Raw genomic sequence first — 23,696 nt, 5'->3', positions numbered from 1 at the left:
TTTGGGTCTTTCCTCCTGTAGCAAAAACGCTCCCTCATCAGCGCAACCTCTCGGCGTTGTTCCTGGTCTTTGTTAGCACAGGCTGACTGGCAGCGCCTGCAGTGATGGGCCTCGCACACGAAATGCTGATGTGTGACTCACCATGGCCACGATTCCTCTCCCTCCCTCTTTTGCCCATTTCACAGTAGCTTGTGATAGAGCTGGAAAGTGGAGCAACAGAAGATAACTACACGTGTCTCCACCTAAAATCTAGTGCATGGTCAGGATCTGGCCACACACAGGCTTCTGCTCCAAAGCCATTTCTTCCCTTGGATCACACGTAGCTGAGGAGGACTTCATCAGAAGCTACAGGTGTAAGTGACAGCATGATTTGCTCAGACTAGAGATGATTCAGGGCACCACCATAAGTAACTGGGCAGTTATACCAGTTTGTTGGGATCAGTTTTCAGGGAAGTTATTTTTACAGTTAGTCACAATGTGTTGCTTCCTTACAGAATCTTACAATCACATTTTATAACAAAGCGTTTCAGTTTCTTTTCCACAGCAGTTTTGAAAACAAAAAAATGAAATAGTAAATGTGGAAAAACATTCAAATGAAACCTTTCAACCCAAGTGCAAGTTTTTTTAAATTTATTTTTTCCAGAAATAGTTACTGATTTCAGTGAAATCACACAGTTGGGTAGAAAAACACTTTCGTTTACTACTGTCATCTGCTCAAAGAGGCAATCTCAGCCTTCACTGTTACAACCTAAGAGAATTTAGCACTTGACACATAGCAGTGGTGGCCTAAAGCACACATACAAGTACACTTCCACGTGGCATCAATTATTGTTTAAATGAGTAAGAAAAACTTCTGTCAAATGATTGTACAGAATTTTCTGCAGCTCAGCAATGCAAAAAGAGTATTACCTTATTACAGGCAGGGGGTCAATCTGGGGAGTGAAAAAATGTGGACATTAAGCTGAAATTTTACTTTATTTCTAAATATTTAAATCATTAAACCAAAAATACCCCAAATCTGCTTTCTAAGATTTTGTCTATCAACAGTAATAATTCAATGCCTCGCTCATAAACTGTCCGTGGTTAGAAAGTATTTGCCCTATCTGAATTCACCCTGGATTAAAGTAGGAACAAACCAAGCCAACTCAAGCCATAGCTTTTCTCATCTATACATGTGGTTTGCACCAATGTGACTACGTGGTTTGTTGTCCAAAAGCCTTAGTTAACGTTGACCATAATTGTATTACCGCTATTAGAGATAAGGAAACCCATAGGGGTAGTAATAGGCTTGGTAGCTACAACTGTCTGGCCTCTACAATGATAAAACCTACAATGAAAGTCTAGCAAAATCCATCAGATAACCTTGCTTTTAGCAAAATGATTTCCAGTGCAACAGGAGCTGTTGGTGGGAAGTCACTGAAGGCATGATTTGGAGGGGAGGGGAGGGGAGGGGAGGGGAGGAAAAAAAAAGCAGATCAGTGTGTCAGAAGGCACTGGCACGTAGCTGGATCTCACTAACAGAGACCTGAACACATATTCAGATTTAGGAGCTGTCATAGGCAAAATATAGCTGAAATAGCGAACATGAACAGGCAGCAGATAACTGTGTGTATGTGCATGGGTAAATGTCTGAAATTGAACTCCTGAACTCTCAGACAGGAGCCTGCTACTTGCAAGCTGCAACCAGTATGGGCTGCTTGGAAATTTTGATAACACTTTGACTAAACAAAAGTGATCCCAAAGCATCCCAAATCCTCCAATTAATAAAGAGACAGGAGACCGACCCACTAGTTAAGAGGCTGATCATGCGCTGTTCTTATGCACATATACTATTTAGACTGGAGGAACTGGGAGCTTGGTTTCCAGAAAGAAGATCTGGTGCCAAGAGATGGGTTCCTGTAAGGAAGAAGTGATCTTGGAAAGAAGAAGGGGGCCCAGAAAGAAGGTGGTGAAGATCCTGGCCTGGGGAGAGGTCTGGGAAATGGGAGAAGACCCTGGAGATGAGGAAGCCATGGACATCAGTGCCAGGGGATGCCCAGGGACCTTGGCCAGTGGTACCTGAGATGGGTAACTGCAAGTAGCATCACAGCAGGAACTGACATGACTTTCTGCCCAATCTTCCCAGGCCAGCAGTGACCTCCCTGCAGGGAAGGGAGACCTAGGGAATGAAATGCTGGTGGGGAGGGAGTGTGATAAAGAATAAGTAGAGTAAAAGCTGTAATGTCACTGATTCTTCAATAAAACCTGATATGTAGATCCTCTCCACATTGGCATTTATGCTGTCTCACCCTTGACAAGAGCTCAGCATCCTTTTTGATTCTTTGGTTAAGAAACGGCCTAAATTTCCAGATGGGGCATTTGGAAAGAGCATCTGTGATAGATGCACCCAAACTCTGTAACATCTTAAGTGTTGAATTTTCTGTTGCTCTTCAGAAAAAACTCGGTTTCAGCTAACAAAGAGTTTGTTGCCCTTGGAGAACACCACTAAGCAGTTCAGTCTGCCAGAGCTTGTCATCAGCTTATTACAGAGAACAACTGCTCATCAGAGGCTATTGCACATCTGCTGCTCTCCAAGATAAACCATCCTGTGACCTCCCCTCTGGTGACATTTGAGACCCGTCGTACTCAGTGGCTGTTTATCCCATTGTGCTGGCTTTGGATGGGAGAGAGTTAATTTTCTTCACAGTAGCTAGTATGGGGCTATGTTTTGGATTTGTGCTGAAAATAGTGTCGATAACACAGGGGTGTTTTAGCTATTGCTGAGCAGTGCTTGCACAGAGTCAAGGCCTTTTCTGCTCCTCACACCACCCCACCAGCGAGTAGGCTGGGGGGGCACGGGAAGTTGGGAAGGGACACAGCCAGGACAGCTGACCCCAGCTGACCAAAGGGATATCCCATACCGTATGGTGTCACGCTCAGCAATAAAACTAGGGGGAAGCTTGGCAGGGGTGCTGCTGCTCGGGGACTGGCTGAGCATTGATAGGTTGGTGGTGAGCAATTGTTTTCATTTGCATCATTTGTCTTTCTTGGGTTTTATTTCTCTGTCTCTGATATTTTCATTTTCATTACAATTTATTATTATTATTATTATTATTAGTCAATTATTAAACTGTTTTTATCTCAACCCATAGGTTTTCTCACTTTTACCCTTCCAATTCTCTCCCCCATCCCGCTGCAGGGGAGTGAGCAAGCAGCTGTGCGGTGCTTAGTTGCCGACTCGGGTTAAACCACGACACACATCCAGAGGTTAGTAATGGAAAATGGACTTCCATGCTCAGCTGTGTTGAGGGACCAGATCTAGCAAAACACACCAAGCACCTTGGTGTAACCTCTCCATATTTGCTATCTGTAACAAGCACTGCAAGACAGACAACATCTCACCTTGCAGCTGTAAACAGATGTGCAGATGAACCCCTCATGATGCCAATATGCTGTGCCTGGGCTTAGAGAGGAAGGCAAAGTGGTAGAACAAAATGAGGCTGCTCGTTTCAAGCCCATTGATGATGGAGCTCTGTAAGCAACCAGCAATTTTAAAAATTCATCCCCATGCTTCACAAAAAAAGACCTGGGGCAGCACAAAGACTGTCTGGAGAATTTTGTGTGCCACAGATCTTGGGATATGAACGATTGCTACACTCTGAGAGGTGCAGCTAGAAAAACAGGCAATATTGGCACTGCAAATAAAAGTTCCCTCATCAATACACCCAATCATCATTTGGAGGGATCTTCTTGTGCATTAAATCTACAGCTTTTCGTTTGTGATTGCCGAGGAAGCCAATCGGAAACATACTGGCTAGGATGTAGTTCACGTTGGCTCAGGGATTATACCAGCCGTATGCCATTTCCTCTTGTGGCTCCGAAAGTGGAACTGTTGCGGGGAGTGGGGGGAAGACATAGCCACCTTTTTTTTTTTTTCTTGCTTGCTTGCTTCCAACCCTTCTATTAAGCAGGAAATAACCTAGTGGTCAAAACAAAATATTTCAAGATTTTCGAGATCACTGCCTGCATGTTATAAAGGAAACTGCAATGTAATCACAATTTTCAACTGCAGAGCATGTCCTCTGAATTAGAAGTCAGGGAAAGGATCCATGTGTGTGCAGCATCCTTCAGCATGTAAGATAAACTTAAGTCAAAGAGGAAAAAAGTTATAGATTGTGTATACCCGGAAAACTAAAATTAAGGCAGTTTAGAGAAGATAATTGCTGAAGTTGTGTTTACTTGCATTCGTATGACCAAGGCAGAAAGAGCATGCAATGCTCCATGTGAGCCACAAAGGTCATTGCTCTCTGAGACATCCTTCTATATTAAGGACAGCAACAAGCAACTGTGGATAGGCATTTTACTCTACATGATGGCAATGCTCTATTTCTTGCAAAAGCATTTCTGCTAATTGCCTCATTTTATGGCTTCTGCAACTTATACTAAGGTGAAGCTCCTAATAATTTCCCTTCTAGATGATGCTTTTGTCAGCTATGTGGCAATGTAATTATCCACACAACAGTGACACTCTGGTAGACAAAGACTCTAAGTAGAAAAATAATGTTTTTACTAGAAGGTCAGCTTCAAAGAAGATGCATTTAATTTGCTTATCTGAAAACACCCGACGTCCCATATGAGCTCAGGAAAAGTACATAGCAGGACATAAAAAAAGAAATCTTGTATTCTGCTTCATGTCTAGGTCTTTAACAAACCTTAAGCTTACCATTATGTTCTTCCCTAGGGCTGATCTCAGGAGCAATGACTGCTACTGAGTAGGGTGTTTGGTGTTTTTCAATGTAGTTTTTGGTCAAAAATCATCTTGGCTAACATCACGTTAAAATACTGATTGTAGATGTGCTGGAAATTTTTTATTGTTTTCTGTCTAATTAGGCAGCAAATGTTGGTCAACATCTTTAAAGTCTCTTTTCACTGAGGATTAACTGCAGTTTCATATTAATAGCAATTTTCCCAAAATTACAGTGAGCTTGAAAATTATCTAGTAACAAATGTGAAACGTGCTTGATGCTGTTCAAGGACAAATTAGAATTTAAAATATATTTCCACCCTCTTTTCTCAGCTAAGCAGTTCCTGATTATCCAATTTACTGATAACATTCTTGTCTCATCTCAGAGGAGGAAGCCCTCCCAGAGGATAAACAGACTAAATATTTGCTTTTCAATATTTGCTTTAAAGTATGTTTAACTCTTTATCACCAAGGAAAAATATTAATTTAATGCAGGGATAAGGTGTGGCCCTCTGTAGCTACTTTACAAATGTGGGGCTGTATGAATTGGATACTTTTTGTCATGCTTATTAAAAATAGGAGACGTACTGATGGAGCACACCTATACTGCATATACCATATGTGTTTCTACCTCTTTTCATCTGTTCATCCCCACTTTATGTATTTTAATAGACAAACTATCAATTTTCTGGAAATTCTGCAGAGTCCACATGACATTATCTATACCTGACTAGTCTATAACTAACAGTTAACTACATACTGTACAGTTTGATTAATGTAGTACTTAACTTCATATTTCCAGAAGGCTTTTGTTTAGCTCTTCTTACAGGGCTCCTCTCAAAAGTGGGAAGGTCTACACTTACGGAGAGTTATTAACTCAAGAAAGAAATCATAGGAGAAGCCACATTCAATTTCAACCTAATAGATATGTTAGAATTATTATTTTGCATCAATTTTTTGCAGATGTGTGTTAAAAAATACAATGTTTTTGTTTGCCTTAAACCCTATCACAGCAGGTCAGAGAGGACTGAAGTAATTCTCACTCACACAGATTCTCGAAAGTGCTAGGTTAGGTGCCCAGAGCCATTCAGCATCAGCTGGAGCAAGAACCTAAGTCTCCTAAATCCAGGAGTGGGTTTACTGGAGGGAAGGAGGAGGGACAAATAGGGCCCTTAGGCCATTTAATAACATATGGGATGGCACCTGGTACCAGTCACTGACAAGGTTACACATCTGCCCCTTTTCCTCACAATTAAAATCAAAGGAGGCTGGATTCAGCTGCTTTTGAAAACCTCTTTCCAGAGGGAAACTCTTTGCCCTCTTGCATTAATAAACAACATTCACACACACAATTTTATACTGTAATAGTCTATCATCTGGAAAACAGATCTGGGAAGGCTCAGCTGTGACTGCACAAGCTCATTGGAGAAGTGGACACGAAGCCACCTCCGCAAGCTGCTCCAGGGGCACTTCCTCCTCACTGGCAGCTCTTTACCCTTCTCTACAGGGGACAACTCCCATGCTGATGGAGTGGCAACATCAATCTCTTCCCACAAGGTCATCTGGGCTGGGAGATACTAGAGAGACTGGGAAGAGTGGAGGGCAGGGTGAACACTCAATGAATAACATTTTTTTTTCCTTTATCCTGCAAAAAAAGTCCCAGTAAATAAAAATGCATTTTTTTTTTTAAGAGCTCTGGAGGAGTCCTCCAAACTACCATAGCCTCGGAAACACAGCTTCAGTTACTGTCACGTTTCCCAGGAGTACTTCTACTTTGCCTAGCTGCCAAGCAGTGGTGATCAACCTGTGACTGTTTATTGCATTCTTGTCTACCTGGATAATGCTGAATAAAGGCAGGCTTGGATCAAACCAGAATGCCTACTTAATGGAGTGAGGTGGCAAGCTTAAAAAAAAGTCAAGAATATTCTTTATGAAGGAGCTGATCATACTGGAGCAGAAAGCACTGTGTCATAGTTCCTGTGAAATTTTGCTATATTTAATAAACATCCACATAAATTACAGTTATATAAACACTTCCTCAAACTATGGAGTTTTTCCATTACTCATTAGTCGCGGTTGCTGATAGTCTAAGAAAACAGGTTCAGATGTAGCGACTAACAAAAATGGGGGACCATAGCTCCAACCCAGATCTCTTTCTTTCCTTCATTCCTGCATTTGAAAAACTGTGCCAATTTATCAACGTTGAGCCTAGTTTCATGGAGGATGTTGCATTTCAGCTTTGGGGTAAAAGTGGTTGAAATTTCTAGGAACCACAGCAGCACAGTGAAATAAAGAAATACAGGCTGCTTTTAAATAATGTGGCCAGAAAGAATTATTCATGGCACTTTGTTGGTTGTTTGAAACTCCAGAATGACTGGCTAAACGAGAACAGACGGTGATAGGAGTGAGTCAATACTGAAGGGATAGCACAGTTTCACTGTTTAAGCACTGTTGATTCATAGACGGGAAGTAAACTGTGCTAGGGGTTTATTATTGGTTTTATCTTTTTGCTTGCTTGTTTGTTTTCTACAGGTTTCTCTGACTGGGACCTAGTTAGTTCCCTGAGAAGGCAGGTACTGAGTTATTTACCTCCAGAGCTGCAAAGGTCTGAAGAATCTGCATCCAAACAAGAATCTCGATTGCCCCGAGACCAACCATAAATGCTTATATCTCAGGTACCTAAGACAGCTATGGCATGATCCAGAAGGACCTGGGTTTGACTATTATTGGACATCGCAGACCATAATTTTGTTCGGTCTTTCTGAAAGTTTGTGGCCCTCTAGCATGTCTTTCCAGGCAAAGATACCCCAACAGGTATGTCAATAAAACAGGTGGTTGGTCAAAATTCTGTGTCAGAGTTAAGGTAAGCATGGAATAAAACTGCTAAGTACACTTTTGAAACTCAAAGAAACGTACAACAATGTTGTCATAAATGAGCAGCTATTTCTTTAAAACACAGCTTTAAAGGATTGATTTTAAAGTCAGCTATTTTTAAAGGCAAAGAGGCTTACTTTTTTGCTACACTACTTATACTTGATTTAGATGGGAATACATTAATTGCATGTAATATGCTTGGAATGTGAGGAAAATAACATTTTTTCCATATGAGTCAGCACAGGAAATGAACTGCAAATGAGTAAAATGTTGAGAAGTCTACAGATGGAGGTTTTTTAAAAATACACAATGTTTTTCAGGAGTAGAGTACTGACATCATGTTTTCTTCAAAACTAAGGTATCACAGAGATGACTGATGATATACCAGAGACTGAAGAAGAGCAAGAACTTGCTTCTGAACAGCATAGTTTAAGACCTTAATCTGATGCAACATTAATTTAATAGTTTCTATCTTTGCTGGTGCCAGGCAGTTTTGCCTCCCCTTACTGGACATTGCCAAAGCTTACCACATTCTTGCTAAACAAAGAAAATAGTAGCAAACTCAGAAGCAAACTCAGAGGTGTTCTGACTTGATTTTCTTTTCACAGTGATGTAAAATAAATAAACCAGTGTCTTCTAAATAATGATCTAGTGATACATTCCACAAGATACTTTGATTTGCAAAATTTTCCCTTGCCAGGGTTAGATATTAAAATAGTAATAAATACTACTAGTAAGAAGAGCAAATGAACGGGTTTCTAAGAGTCATACTGTGAGAGGATGTTCATGGGTGGATATATTTAGGAAAATATGTAACCCACCATGGAGCTGAATCCTCAGTCCTAAACTAACCAACACTTGGAGCTCACAGCGGCAGTGAATGGCAGAAAGGAGCACAGAGTCTGCTCCAACATACTATTGATTCGCTCTGAAATTATGTGAATTATTACTGTTGACTTCAGTGTTAGAACTGACAATTGTATTGCAGTATTTGATGCTGCAAGAAGACCCCATTAATCTAAAATGGATCCTTCATGCACTCCTCAGAGCTCCCCTGAATCTGAAATTTTCTCCCACATTTCATTTGGCAGAAAACTACTGCTTCTATATCAAATTTTCCTTCTGTTTACCGAGGTGGAACTTTAGCCCCAGTCTAGTACAGTTAGTAGGAACACTTTGACTCCTGTCTTTAATGTGAGGTATGAAGCACAATATTAATACCGGTTTTTCTTTTTTGAAATCGAACCAATAAATAGAGCTTATTTTGAATATGTTGCATTGCACTCTGGGATGCATGAAAAGCATTTGAATGAGTAAGTTTGCATTATACTGATCCTAGTAAACATCTTCCTCTGAATGCTGAAACCAATTACATGTATTTGGCCTTTATCTTATGACTGTACTTCTGTCAAATGAACAAACAGGCACACGTGCTGCATCCCAAAGGCAACATTTGGCTCATAGTGCCTAACAATCAAGGAGAGATGATGCACATATTTTTTGTAGGAAGATAACGTTTCACGTTCCTTTGCTTTAATTTTGCTGTGAAAAGAGCAGCACAGGGAGCCTGCTGCCTCAGCTTCGAGTGTCCTGTTTGCTCTGAAGCTACAGACAGATTCTGCCACGCTAGTGAGACTGAAGTGCGTACTGCACACTCATGCTATGCACACTTCATCATGCTGCCCTGTACCAAACAGAGCTGCTTAGTTCATAGATCGGAGAGCCATTTAAGGTGAACCTGGAATCATTCTTGGTGGCAAAATTGAAACCATCTAAAGTCAAGCCGGGATTTTCCTGGACTCTTTCCCCCAGTCTTCAAAACATGTATCTGTCTTTGCCTTTATTCTCATCAATAAGGAATTTAAAGCCATAGACTCATTACTCTCAAATGTCACTGCCCGTGAAAAATGCAAATAGAGAGAACAAATAGGCTTCATGTTGCGAATGTAAATTCAGAGTCCCTGCACAGAAGTGCATTTTTTTCAGTCTGCCTTTGGGAGCAGGCTTGACACCATTTCCTGAAAAGCTGCCTGTTTTGCTTCACCGTCCCCGTAACCAACAGTTGCACAACTTATATGGATTAATTGAGCTGCAAACAGCAACATCCAGATCTCCCATGCTGCTTAAAACACAATACAGCGAAACCAGGCATGACTGCAGTAAGGATCAAAGAGAGAGGATTACAGGAATAGAGTAGATGTCTGTCTATGAGAATCAGGGCATCTAGACTCTAAGGCATTATAATGTAAAACTCTCAACATCTTGTCTGCCATACCTACAAGCAAAGATGTGCTGGAGGAGGTCAGAGCAATTCACCTGACTCAGCCTGCCGCCAGACAAAATAGGTCGCATCAGCTTCTTCGGCAATTATGAAAGGCTTCTTTCTCTAATGAAGTGGCTAAGATATAGAACAGAAAAGGAAAGCCCTCAGAGGACAGAAAAGAACAGAAAAAGTTCAGAAGGCAGGTGGGGTTAAAGCTGATGTTTTGAAGCTCATAGCTATGCTTCAGGACTTTGCTATCCCAGACGGGACACACATTGCCTAGCAAAGGAGAAGGGCCTGGCTGTTTATGAACTGGAGTTACTCCCTGCAAAATTTGCTGCCAGTAATAATCCCTCTTGAGCAGCAGTGGTTTGAAACAGTATTGCCAAGTTGTGCAGATTTGTGATGATACATACTAATCTCCATACAACTTCATAAGAAGCTGCCAGAAATGTGAAGGACTTACATTTGCAGTATATATTTGTGAAACTAAGCTTTGATAGAATGTCCATCCACATTACAGAAGGAGACAAGTTCTAGGCCTGCTTCCATACATAAAGTTATTTCAACTGCCTGACTGTCTTCCAGACTTCCTTTCAATCTTTGGACTATGAACTTCCCTGATACTGATGCTTTACTCCTTCTCCCTTTGACTTGTTCTTCCACTTAAAGTAGAAAAAACCTTAAAAGACTGGAAAATAACAGCAAAAATCTGGGATCAAAACTCCTCTGTTTCCCTGGATTCAGTAGAGCTGTGGTGCAGAGAGGATGAAATCATGCCTCGAGTTTAATTCTTTAATATAGAGAAGCAGGATTGTCTTGCATCAGATTTAATGTTCTGCAGACAGCAAAAACCCTTCTGCCTTTTCCAAAGAATATGAGCTCCCCACACAAGTGGGGGACACTGAGCATCCTCATGTGGAAAAGGAGGTACTGTTCTCTGAAAAAGTCTGAGCAATCCTATCAGCATCTTTCAAGAATTTACCATACTGTTATCTGAAAGGCAGTGACTTCCGTGCCAAGGGACATGAGTTTCTTACAGTAAGCTAGACAAACTACAGACAATAGTTTGTACTCAAAGACCTGCACTACTTCTACATGAAGCTAAACCAATGTTTCACTCCTTGTCCTGCCTAAAAACCTGGAAATTGTGTCACTCACTTTCACACTGGTACACCGCCACTGAATTTATTCCTGATCTACTGTGCTGGGATAACTAGATGATAAGTAGCAAGAAGACCAAATCATGTGCATAACAAGCTAGCAGCAATGACGTGAATTTCTAGGACCAGGCTTCTGAATAGCAACTCCCGCAGCTTCCCACAGTGGTGGCCATGCGTGTTCTACACCTCCAGCCACCTGCTACCACTTCTTTCCTGACCTCTCCTTGCACAGCCCCATAGATAATCTGCAGCATGAAGGCTGTCTTTTTAGGCCTTCCACACTGCACTGAAAATTACCTTACAAGCAGGGCTCAGTATGGAGTTATTCTCTGCACACTGAAGAGAATAATAAATGATTAGCTCTGTCCTCTATGTCTGTCGGTCAGTCAGTCCCTGGCAGTAACTTACATATCCATGGACAGTTTCAGAGAGAAGACAGGACGATCTTTCAAAGGTATAAATTTTGTGTGAGGTTTTGCGAGTAGCAGGGATCAGGCAGAAGAATCCCAAGGAAGTCTGCAGTGTGAATTCAGCTGTTACTTGTTCTGTTGACCTCATCTCCCAAATCATGTGTCCTAGATAGCCAACATACACACACAAGCAGCTTGGAGCCTACCACCCAGCAGATGCTACTTCTTGCCCAATTGTCACTTAGGAGAGATGTGAGGCAGCTGGAGGAGGTAGGCACGGTTGCCACAGTGAATGGGAACTGGGGGCACTGCAGAATGCGGAGGCAGACACAAGGAGCAAGAGAGTTAGAATTACTGCTGTGGAAAAGAGCAAGGATAGCGGACACAAATTTGCAAGACGGATTTCTGCTGTTTCTAGTGTAATGTACAACACAGTTTGTGCTTGGTGCTCAGTATAACCTGAATGAGAGAGGAATTTGACTCTAGCTAAAACCCTCACCTGTGATTTGTGCTAACAGTATGTGTCTACAAGGCAAGAGATCTGTCAACAAATATAGAACTTTTATTAGCCTGTGCAGATGTGACATAAGTCCAGATCCTTTTTGCATGAATATTCTCAAGTAGACATCTGGGCTCACATAAGTTATGCAAAGGTCATCCTGCACATTCTAGCGCTGACACCCACACAGATTTAAAAAATAATTTCTTACCAACAATCATGTGGTTGCAGACATCGCAGAAGGTGGGTTTTTTGAAGATGTGCTCCTGGAAGATGTGAGCCTTGTTGTTTTCTGGCAGCTGCTGGGCTCTGGTGGGGGAGGACGCCTGGCTTTCTGAGCTGGGGAGCTGCCCTGTGCTTGTGCTCACCTCAGGCATCAAGTCTACTTGCAGTTTCACATCGCTATTAGTCCTCTGGAAGAAATTGTCCGCACTTTTACTCCGCAAGCTTTTGGTCTTGAAGGAGAGTGATCGTTTCAGTTTCTGCAGCTGCAATAAATAAGCCAGTTACAATTACTGCCTTTTCTTCTTCAACAGCAGGGCAAGGCTCCTGGTTTTGGGGTGTGCTGTTGACAAGTGAACCTGGGAGCCACTGGCAGACCTTGAACCACCTGAACAATAAAACTGACTTTAGAATTTAACCAGCAATTTCAGAGCAAAGAAAACAGATCCCAATCAGAAAATAAACTACTCTATGTATGCTTTCTGATAGACAAGAAACTTGATAGCCCTAATGAATGCTTCTGTTGGTCTTTTCTTTCAGGTACGACAGCAAAGAGGTACTGCAGAGAGTTGCACGCGCTGGAGAATATATCCTTTGTGTTCAAGCATGAGAGAACTTAAGAGTATTGTTCATCCTCGCATGGTCCTTAAGCAGCCTGTAAAGCCATTTCAGGAACAGCTGTTAAATGGCATTACAAGAGGAGTGAATTCAGTAAATATATTTGATATACATAAATTTCTTGGATGTGGCAGAAACAGAGATTGTATGCAGTTTTGACTGAGAAATTCTTGTTTTATTTTTTTAAAGGAAAGAAGGCTAAGGAGCAGTAACAGTATAATTAACTAGCCAATTGATAGTTCATGCATTAATTAATACTAGTTAACACACATTCACATATATTCTTGTATATTGTATTGTGTATTGATTGTCAGACTATTAAGCACCACAATAAGGCATTATTAACTTACATTTGTTAACTCAAACTCTTTACCTGTGAACTGTCTCGTACCTTATCAGAGCTCCTCTTATGCCCCCCCAAATTTTATATAAGGCTGAGAGAAGGCTGCTAGGTGAGGCACAGAAGCTACCAGAATATCAGCTACACAGATTTGTGGGTTTGTCAACTCGGAGGGCCCACAAGTAGAGCCCGGATAAAAGGAAATGCAGCTCTGCGTCCATTTCATGTTTGCTGTCTCTGAAGTATACTACCTCTGTATCACCTTTCACTCAGCATTATTCTAACCGCTGCAAAATCATTTCAATCACTGCTCCGATTCTCTGGGCAAACGTGATGTAACAACTGAAATTTTCCATGCCGCTCAGGCTGTCTGTGGTAACCAGCAGGAATGGTTTATATTAGAAACTGTTTATGTTAGAAGCAATGATGATCGGGAATCATAATTCACTCTAATATAAAGAGAAGGAGTTCACATACTTTCCCAAAAAAGCATGCCACTGGTCTGTCACACTGACTTAGTGGCCTCAGAGCACTTGCTCTCCTCAGCTTCTATTCCTGATCCATTCCATTTTCTTTATGATGCAGCCAAAAGCACACTGTCGGAGAGGAGCCTCAAGGCGTCCCAGGGGGAAGCCTCTCTTCTACCTTCAGACATGGCCAGCTTGTTCTTGGAGAAGGGAGACGCTCCAGCTCTCTTCCCCACATTTCACAACAAACTCCCTGAGTCCAATAAACAGGCTGCCATTGCCTCTGGTTAACAGTGTTTGGGTTTGCTACACGGAAAGCAAACTGCATTCTGCTCCCTGAGCTGTTTCTCCACAGTGACTTTGGGAGTAGGGAGGGATCAGAGCCGGGGCTCATCCCACATGCACCACTCTCACCCACAACTTTCTCTGGGTTCATGGGAGCATCCCCAGATCCAAATGAAGGAAATAGTCACCTGTTTGCAAGAAACTCTCAGTCTCTGGGGAATGTGTAAATAAGAGCAATTAAGTCACTATATGCCAACTATGAGGTAAGAGCAGTTTCTGGTTTCTGAAGCTCTTTCAGCTGAACTTAAGTCATGGGCTAGGTGAGCCCAAAACTCACTGTACAACAGCACCAACAAAATGTGAGATCTTCCCTCTTTTGCTTGGATGTTAAGTCACCGGCTCCTGAAATCACTGAGGTTACTCAGTACTGAGATTACTTCATCTCCCCAGTGACAGCCAGGAACTCAGCAATAATTCACCCCCTTGCTCCTGAAATGCTTCTCACTGAAGTCAGACCTAATTAGTGTAGCAAAACACAGAGAATTACAACACCACAAGGTGACTGAAATGACATTCATTATTGATTTGCCATCCATTTCTACAGTGCCACATGAAGTTAATTAAATTTCAAAACGCTGCTTCTGCCACAGAAAGAAGACTAAGCTGAGCAATACAGTATTTGTTTTATCATGAAACAACTGTCCTGCTAATTTGGACAATGCACACAGTATATTTTAAGGAGCTCTGCATTTACTATCCTTATTCCTTTCTCCTGTGCATAGCCATTTGCCAGTCAAGGGATGTACCAGCAGCCTTTCCTCCCCCAGGCAGAAAAGTCAACAGTTTTCCAAAGAGGGGTAGTCCAGCATTCAGGCTATGCATGTCCAAACATATGCATACACACTAAGGTAAGCATGCAACTGTGCATACTCCACGCATCTCCAACCACAATGTTCAGAGCAGGACACATATTCAAGAATGAGCTGACCAAGTTACATTCACAGATTTGGCAGGCATCTCTCCAGAATCTAATAGTCCTCTCTGAGATTCCCTGAGCACTGTTCCTGTGTTAATGTAGTTAAATAACTTCCAGACAAGGTGGGCATCCTTCTTGTTACCCAAATGCAGATTTCATGCTCATTTGCATTCAGGCTGGAAGACACCTACATGTCTGGCTTGCATTGCATACCTAAAACACCAATGAAAGTCCGCAGCTATTATATCCCAAATAGGTTATATGCATACAGAAGTGACTATGCAAAAATGCAGAACATAGGCAATGTTTAGCATTTTGCACAGCTAATTACACACTTTGCTCAGCACCGTTAAAAAGTACCTCTCAGATCAGAGTGTTTTACACCCATCTTGCATAAGTGAAAGTATACAGGGCAACAGAAGATTGGCATCAGGTTTTAAAATTTGATCCAACTTTCCTTTCTCATAGTAGGCCCACGGGAGAATTTGAAATAGGGTACTCTTATGTGATTGTTTACTCAGGAAAAGTTGGCCCAAGCAAGAGCAAGGGCAGGTTGTTGTACAAATAGTATAAATTGTAAAAACATAAAAGCTTAAGTGATTATTATGCTGCAGTCAAGCGAGCATCACTTCCCTTACTTAAATATCACCATCTCCTCATTTTGAAGTTTGCTGTGGCCCAGCCCTGTTCTTTTATTGGAAGATTTCAAATGTAATTAAATACAGGCATGTAATATATGCCTGATTTCGACCTGCCATAAACTGATTTAATGCACTTGTGATGCCACTGGCTTCTAATAGAGCTGCTACAGCATTCACCTGAGGCAGGAATCAGCTCTATCAACAGAGAGGAAAATATGCAAATTTTACTATTCATTATTTATTTCTGCAGGGTTAATGAGTCCAAAGTTAAATCTTAGGGAGAAACACTGCTGAACTTTGGAAAAACCTGCGACTAGGGTTGTTCTGCACTCAATAGTTACTTCAACACTTCAGTGAAAAATCATGTATTGGGACTGAAAAAAAACCCTAAACCAAGCACAAAAGGCTTTAAGAAACATATTTGAGATAGATCTCCTAAGCCTTTCACATTTTCTCCTCTGCAATGAGGGCTACAAATTAGCTTTCATTTAAATAAAAATTAAATTCCCACAAGCACAAGAGTTTTCCTATGTTCTTTCACAACATTGACACTTTAGAAACATGAACCTTTGATATCAATTCCAGGATGTTCCTGTGGTTTGAAATTAGAGTCAGGGAAAAAAGTTTGTCTCTAGTTAAAAGCATTTTATCAGTCACACAGACTTTCAGTGACTGCACATACTAACCCCACAGGCAAGGTAGAGATAAGTGCAATAACTAAACCTCAGAGCTTGATTAACCTTTTTTTTCAGTATCTTCCAGCACAATCTCCATCTTCCTCAGTTACTGAATGTTCAGGCCTCAAGGGATCACGAAGCTCTGATGCACCACAGCTTATCAGCACCTCCCCTGTCCCTAATTCCCTTATACTACACCTCTTTAGCTGCTATAACCAGAAAACAGGAGGCAGCAAAAGGACACCTATTAAAATTAATTCCTAGTGTTAACTAGGTGCCACTGCTTTTGATATGAATAGGAATTGCACCTGCCCTCACTAAGACTTTATTTGACTTAAGCACTGGAAGCACACAACTCTTTTCTACAATTTTTGTTTAAGAGCTTCCCATGGAATTTGGGAAGATATCAGTGAATTGAACTGTTTTTTAATCCCTAGCTTTGCAATTACAAAAGATAATTGTCCACCCTACAAAGAGTAATTTATTCAGGCTCCTAACGGCTCCCTGATATCTAGAAACTCCTTTTCCCTTGCCTCTCCAGCTTGTCTACATTAGCATTCAGCGTGACTCAGTAGGAGCAGACCTGGAGAATGAAACAAAGGCTGTTGAGGACCCAGCATACACACCACGTACACTTCAGGGCACAGAGTACTCTGAACCAGACCAGCCTGTTAGTCCTGGCATGCATTACGTGCACACCTGGAGCACAAGCAAACCCCCAAGTTATGCAGCCTGTGCTCTATGCACCACAACAAGGACCAGAGTGGGGTGAGCAGCAACAACTGGGAGATGTGCTTTGAAACCACACTCCCAAATCAAACTAAAATGCTAAGATAGGTATACCCCTATGTATATGTATACCTAAGATAGGTATACACCATTTCTCTAGCACAACTTCTTCACACCTGCTCACCATTCAAAGCTCAGGGAAAGCCTCACTCCCTCCACATCCTACACACAAATGCTTCATTCCTCTTCCTGAAGCTCCCTCCTTAATGATCTCAGTGTGAATGGTGGTTACCAGGAGGAGGACAAACTGTTTATTATATTATATTATATTATATTATATTATATTATATTATATTATATTAGTTTGCTTGGGCCATCAGCTTTGGCATTCAGAGCTACCCTTGTGGAGTCTGCCCACATCAGCTTATTTCCCAACAAGCTTGGTCTTGTTCCCTTCTCAGCCACTGCTAACCATCCTTGCCAACAGCAGAGGCTCCTGTACAGCGTGAGGTCAAAAGGGAGATTATTTTTATACATTTCCACTCTTAACTATCTTCCAGGAGAAATGAACAAACGAACGAGGCTTATCAACTGTACTTTACTGACAGACCATATAACCAAGCCTTCATGAAAATGACATTAGCTATCTGCTGTATTCCTACTGTGCTAGCAATAAAAAAAAGATCGTTTGCCCTCCTCTATCCCTTTCTTTACACTAGGGTTAACAATATCATTAGATGGATTACAAGTAATACAGGGTATTAACAAAGTTGGAAGGAGCCATCAAGCCAGTTTGATTCCTGCAATTCTTAAAAAATGTACCTATTTTGTTTAGCTACGCAGACTAAAAATGCTGTGTCAGCAGATTTCACTCTGCTGTGAGATAAACATCCACCTTTTGTACGGAACCATTTCTTCCTTTCAGCTTCTTAGAGTAAATTTCTAAATTATTTGACTCTCACATTGTTATAAAATAAGGACTTAAATGCATAGGGCCCAGATGATGTTGTGTAGATTCACTAGAGACCATGTCAGGTACATGGGATATTACCAAAAGGGACTCAGACCAAAAGCCTTTCAAATAAGGGAAAGAACAAAAGTCTTGATGAATGGCATCTATTCTACTGAGTACAGTCCATTTTCTGGGTCAAGGAGCATTCAATTTGTATTAGCAACCCTCAGAACATACTTCAGATGTTACCTAGATTTGCTGAAGGACTGGATGTTACCAGGGCGTAAGCTAGCCTGGCAGCATTGCTGGGCTTCAGCTAGCTATGCTGATTAAGAGCAAACAAGGAACCAGCTCAGAGTGCTTACTTTTTGTGAGCTTGAAGGCTAATGATTTTCTTCTTAAAATTGAGGGATACAAAAGTAAGTGATTTTTGAGCACAGACAAGGGTGGGGTTTTTTCTGGATTTGATTTGAAAATGCGCTGCCTTGGCATTTTAATGAGAAAAATAAGATTATGACATGCCCAAAGCCAGTATGCAATTTCATAAATAATATGTGTGTTTGCCTGCTGATGAGAGAAGTACCATGTCTTATAGCATTAACAAGATGAAAGGATATTTCAAACACTTAAGCGGTTGGTATTGTTTACTGGCAAAGCATCCATGATAAAATTTGTGATCAAAGCTGATTCCTTTTCTACCTTCTTTCTAAATAATAAATAGTACAAATACTCTACTAGTACAAATTGAATTAGCTAAACTGACTTCAATTGTAGCTGATTTATACAGTCTGAGAATCTGGCCCTATCATGTATTTGCGTCTGCCCTAGCCAACTTTCTTGGAAGCTGTATCCTTTTAATCCACTACAGACAAAGAGGGAGTGTTCTTTATTGCAGAATCTGCTATGTATTATATTTGTGTGTTTTCCCAAACAGATTGCATAGCTGGGATTAGAACAAATATGTTTGTTACTGTTGTAACAAAATAAATAAATCAAACTGTCTGCCTGAATACTGTATTGGACTAGTCAAAGGGGAGACATTTTCCATAATACCTAACAATAACATTGTTAGTGATTTATTGGATACCTCCAACTACTCTGGTTGGCTCTTGCTGCTCTGGTCGTCATCCTCAGATTCTCCTCCCTGCCCTATACTGTTTTTGAAACCCACTCACTGATCCTCAAACCTATTTAGGATATAAACCTTTTCAGGCAGCATTCTTTCTGTGATTTTGTTTCACACGTAGAGCCCTAACTACAATAAAATGCTGATTGGCATGCCAGAGTGTAACAGCAAAAAATCCCTGAAAGAACCTCAGGGTTTGAAAGCATGAAATCTGAAGGGATGCTCAGTTGTCACTGCTCCCACAAATGTCACTGTGAATCACACGTTCTCAGCCCTCTCCTGATGTACTACATCCTTGGCAGCTGTGTGTTTGCATCTCTAATTGGCAGACCTCTAAATTATCAAGAGGTACAGTCTGCACGTGTAGCCAAACAGTGTGTTTGCTTAGCAGACCTGTTCATTCTGTATGAGTCCCTGGTTTGGTTTAAACCAAGCTGAAAAATTCATCTAGTTCTCAACGATTGCTCCTGCAGTTGGTTTGCAATTATCCTACGGTTTTGGGTACGTCGCCTTCTAATATTGCATGGAACCAGGATTAGCAAATATGTGTGACAAATGTGAAATAAAGTGCTGAAAATTTTAAGGCCTGAAAATATGAAAAAGTCTCCCTTGTGCTCCAAATTCCTTTATATATCTTCAAAATTCAGCATAAGATGTGACAGAACAAAGTAATGCAGTCCAGGGAGTGATAGATTTGAGGAACCACAAACAATTTATTAACGATAAGAATTGCCATCAATTCTCAGGGAAATCCTTTTTTGTTTCCATTATATTCAGAACTGTCTACTTAGTCTTGAGGCATAAAAAGAGTAAACCCTGTGTTATATACTCTGCAATTGTGACTTACCCTAAGCTTGTATTACCTTCCCTGCCAAATATATTTTCGTATTAAGTTCAAAAGACTCACAGTCATTTAAACAGTTTAAAACAGCTTGTAAAAAGGAGGAAACATATGCAAAATAAATATAATGATACCTTTATGCATGTCAAATGCAGAAAATTTTAAGGCTTTTTTATAAAAAACTAAGTAAAATATCCCCCCCAACAGATTTAATAAATTTATTTATTTAGCCAAAACTCTCAAATTTTATATCTAACAGCTTTTTTGCTTTTGTGTTTTTGAATAGCCCTATTTTGGTGTAGTCCTCTGTTTTCTTTTAATCAAGCTATATTAGAAAGAGTAATCTAGAAAGAAAAGAGTGCATATTACATTTCTCCTCCTGAGAGATCTAGTCTCTATTAGTATTTCTTCAAACTTCCTAACAGGTTTGATTCAAGTTTTGTTTGGGGAAAATACTTGCAATATCACTCAACCATGGTTTGTATTCAGCCTGCTTCTAGCAGAGAGGAAAAACAGTGAATCTTTCTCAAATTTGCAGCATTTCAAGCTAACAACTCATGGGATCTTTCAGAGAAGCTTTACTGTAGCTTTCCGAAGTTTATCACCTGATTCATGAAAACCAGATTAACAGTCCCAAAGTCAGATCTGCTGGGTTCATTGTGTTGAGCTCAATGATCGTCAATTCTTCCTCCTTTGTGAACATATGCATAAATCAAAACACGTTACAAATCAAACTAAGCAACACTTCAGTCATGACCAAAGCCTGTTGCTTGTTTTATATTGGGGTTGGAAAATGCTTTGTCCCTTTGATCTCGTCTCCTGCCTCACCTAGCAAAAGAAGGGCTGCTCCTCTCAGGAGCAGAGAGAAAGACTACAAATCCTGTATTTATATCCAGGATTATATTCTCCCTGCTGCTAAACAGCTGTTCCAACATGGGTGGCACCAGCGGCGGGAGATCTTTCACAATTCAGGTTATGAAAGGTGGCTGGTGGAATAACCAGCTGCAACCCTCTGTGTGGCTTCTGTCTCTTTCATGGTCTGGCAATTTAATTGTCTCCAGCCTTTCCTCCTGAAACCAACAGGAAAGCTCATGAAGAAAGCAAGCGATAGTTAGGAATAGTCCTTCCACTTTTTTTAAATCCCCCCGTACTTTCAGTTTCAAGACCAGTAGGTGTTTACAACATCTTGTTTTGTACTTTGGGTTTCACCTCAGGCATCTGGTTGCTAAGCAGCCGGTCATCTCCATACTTTGTCCCCATTAGGATGAGGCACGCATGTGGTTATCTCTTGCCTCTCGACATAGAAGGAATTTGGACTGTTATCTCTGAGGTCCCTTCTGGGAATCCTGCATTTTGCTGCCCTGTTTGGATATCTCTTTTCCATTTCAGCTTCTAAATGGAACAGTGATTTCCCTTTGGTAACCTCCGATTTAGTCATTTACTAATCTTTGCTGCAGTGGAAGTGGCACAATGAAATTTGGAGATTAAAAGGCTGGATTTCAGAGTAATGTAAATCCAGGCAGCCCTGCTGAGGTGAAGGAAGCTACACTGGTATCTACCTGCTGAGAGTCTTTAAGAATAATAATAATAGGACCTGAGTTTTGCTTCTTTTCCTTCTCATGACTAATCTGCAGTGAATGTGATTGTGAATGTAAGATTAATCATCCTTGATTGTATCTCATGTCTGTCCATCTACAAAGTGTGCATCATTATTTTCCACTATTGATCTTATGAGAAATTAAAGCTCAATATGACCCCCGTGGACCTTTAAAAAAAAAAAATAAAACAGTGTTCTACTAAAAAGTGCTGGTCTACCTACAGCAATAGTTTCCACTGATTTATTTTACCCATTTGTTTTTCCTCTTTTTTTTTTTAACAGACCTGTTTTATAATACTTTAAATGGCAGTATGTCTCTTGAAGCAAATATGGAAATACATCTGGCAAGGAGGCTGATACTAACCGAGGGCAAATTAACATCAGCACCAGATCCCACATAGTGTATAATCACATTTGTACCGTCTTAAAACAAAAATGAAGACTGAGATCTACTGGGAGTTGTTATAGTTAATATTCTGTCAGTGTTTCCACTCCTACTTCTGGGGTTCCAAACTTACGCTGTTAAAATTGCTTCGCAATGAAAACATGTAAGTGCTCAGCTCTACAACAAAGTTGTTGTCACTGGGCCAAATCCTAAGGTCTTTGCTTACTGCTAACTCCCGCTGACTTCAGCGAGCATGTTTCCTGAGTAAAGGCTTGGGGTTTGGCTGGGTTGTTGTTTTTTTTGTTTTGAAACAAAACTTTTTTTTACTGTTTTACACTGTGCATTAAAAACAAAGTCTTTCTGCATGCAGCATGAAAAAACACCTGGCCACATTTGGCATCCCGTTATCTGTCTGACTTTATCCCACCCTTCTCAGTTCCCTCTTTTTTTAAACCATCTCTCAGTCTCTGCTCCTCCACAACCAAATGTAGATAGAAGCAGGGGGACACCTATGCTTCTTGCTTCTTTTGTCTTTCCTAGGCACTTGTTTCAAATTCATACTTTGTGTGAATTAATTCTGCCCAAACTTCTCGCTCAGCTATTGTGCTTTAACTCTGAGATGATGTTACCTCGTTTTCTGATCAAAGAAAGAACCAGAAACACAATGCCAGAATTAGGGTGCTATATGGCCTATTGGCTTAAAAAAAGCCCCCAAACATAGACATTTTGGCTTATTTGATCCCACAGGTTTCTGCACTCCCTTCTTTGCTGCCTGTTCACAGAGATTCAGATCCAAATTTTACAACTTGTTTCCATCTTTCCATTTCAAACTCTTCTCAGTGGGAGATGGGGTAGGAACTTATGCCTTACAGAATATTAGCAATGTTTGTTGGTTCACTTCCAGTTTTTCTTTTTCACAGTTCCCTTCCCCTTCTTGTGCATATTTTTGCAATCTGGTAGCAAATTTGCTGCCTTCCATCTTCTTTTTATCTCTCCCAAAGACTGACACTGTCCCATCCTGTGAACAGTGCTTCTTGCCAGCCACTCTGGAGGCCGGGGCATGCGGCCGCCCCGGCATTGCCTGTTCTGACACCACAAGTCCAACAGGACCCATATGGTCCTGGTGAGGAGCCATGTCCCTGCCCTGGCACCACTCTGGCCTGAAGCCCTGGATCTGGGGGAACTGCTGACAGCACAGGTCGAACAAAGCTAGTTAATTCCTCTGGGCTTCTACATGCTTCACCTTGGTACCCACCAAGTTTCCTTCGTCTCGTATTTCCAGTTCTAAAGTCCTACAGCAGCTACCAGATACATAACAAATGCTGTGCCAATTAAAATTTTTAACTCCCTCGATAGCATCTTCCTTGTTATTCGTTCTGCATCCAGTTATCTTACTGTCCACCATGGCAGAGATCTGTTTATTTCCAGATCCAGTCCAGATCTGGCACATTTTTTGTTAAAGCTCTTCTCAAAGTGTAACTTATAGCATGCATTTATCCCTTTCAACACATCTACTCTAGTCGTTTTCTAACTTTCAGAAAGTACTTCCAAATCATTTTGGGCAAAATTACGCCTGTAGTACCAGTTTCCAAGGAACCTGTTACTAGTACAGAAAGTTTCCATCTCAGTCTGTCTTTTGTCTTCTTGTTATTACATGTTAGTCATGCCCAGCAAAAACTGTATTCAGTGTCCTACATAAAGAATAGGCCAACTCTCCACATGAAGAATCTGTTTAACTTGATGATACTGTCATATATATGACATACAGTTACTTGGCACTTTATGAAGATGTTTGAAGGCCTAAACACTGCTTCAAGAAGTTGACAATGTAAATACATATATTTCAAGATGTTAATTGGCAAGAGTTGTTATGTATGAGATTTATCATACATCTTTGACTCCTTTTGC

The 23,696-nt window shown here is 40.9% G+C and overlaps 1 protein-coding gene across 1 annotated transcript in view; it reads right to left on the bottom strand.

The window, feature by feature from the left end:
- The window catches only part of STAC (SH3 and cysteine rich domain), a 74,853-nt gene that overhangs the window by 37,439 nt on the left and 13,718 nt on the right, over window positions 1-23,696 (bottom strand). The window contains exon 2 of the mRNA XM_075495596.1: window positions 12,144-12,420. Within this exon, the coding sequence (XP_075351711.1) occupies window positions 12,144-12,420 (277 nt within the window). The remainder of the gene's footprint in view (window positions 1-12,143; window positions 12,421-23,696) is intronic.

The sequence above is a fragment of the Mycteria americana genome, chromosome 2, assembly GCF_035582795.1.
Source record: "Mycteria americana isolate JAX WOST 10 ecotype Jacksonville Zoo and Gardens chromosome 2, USCA_MyAme_1.0, whole genome shotgun sequence".
Lineage (NCBI taxonomy): Eukaryota > Metazoa > Chordata > Aves > Ciconiiformes > Ciconiidae > Mycteria > Mycteria americana.
The sequence above is the reverse complement of the archived record's forward strand: the minus strand, read 5'-3'. Positions and strand labels throughout refer to the sequence as shown.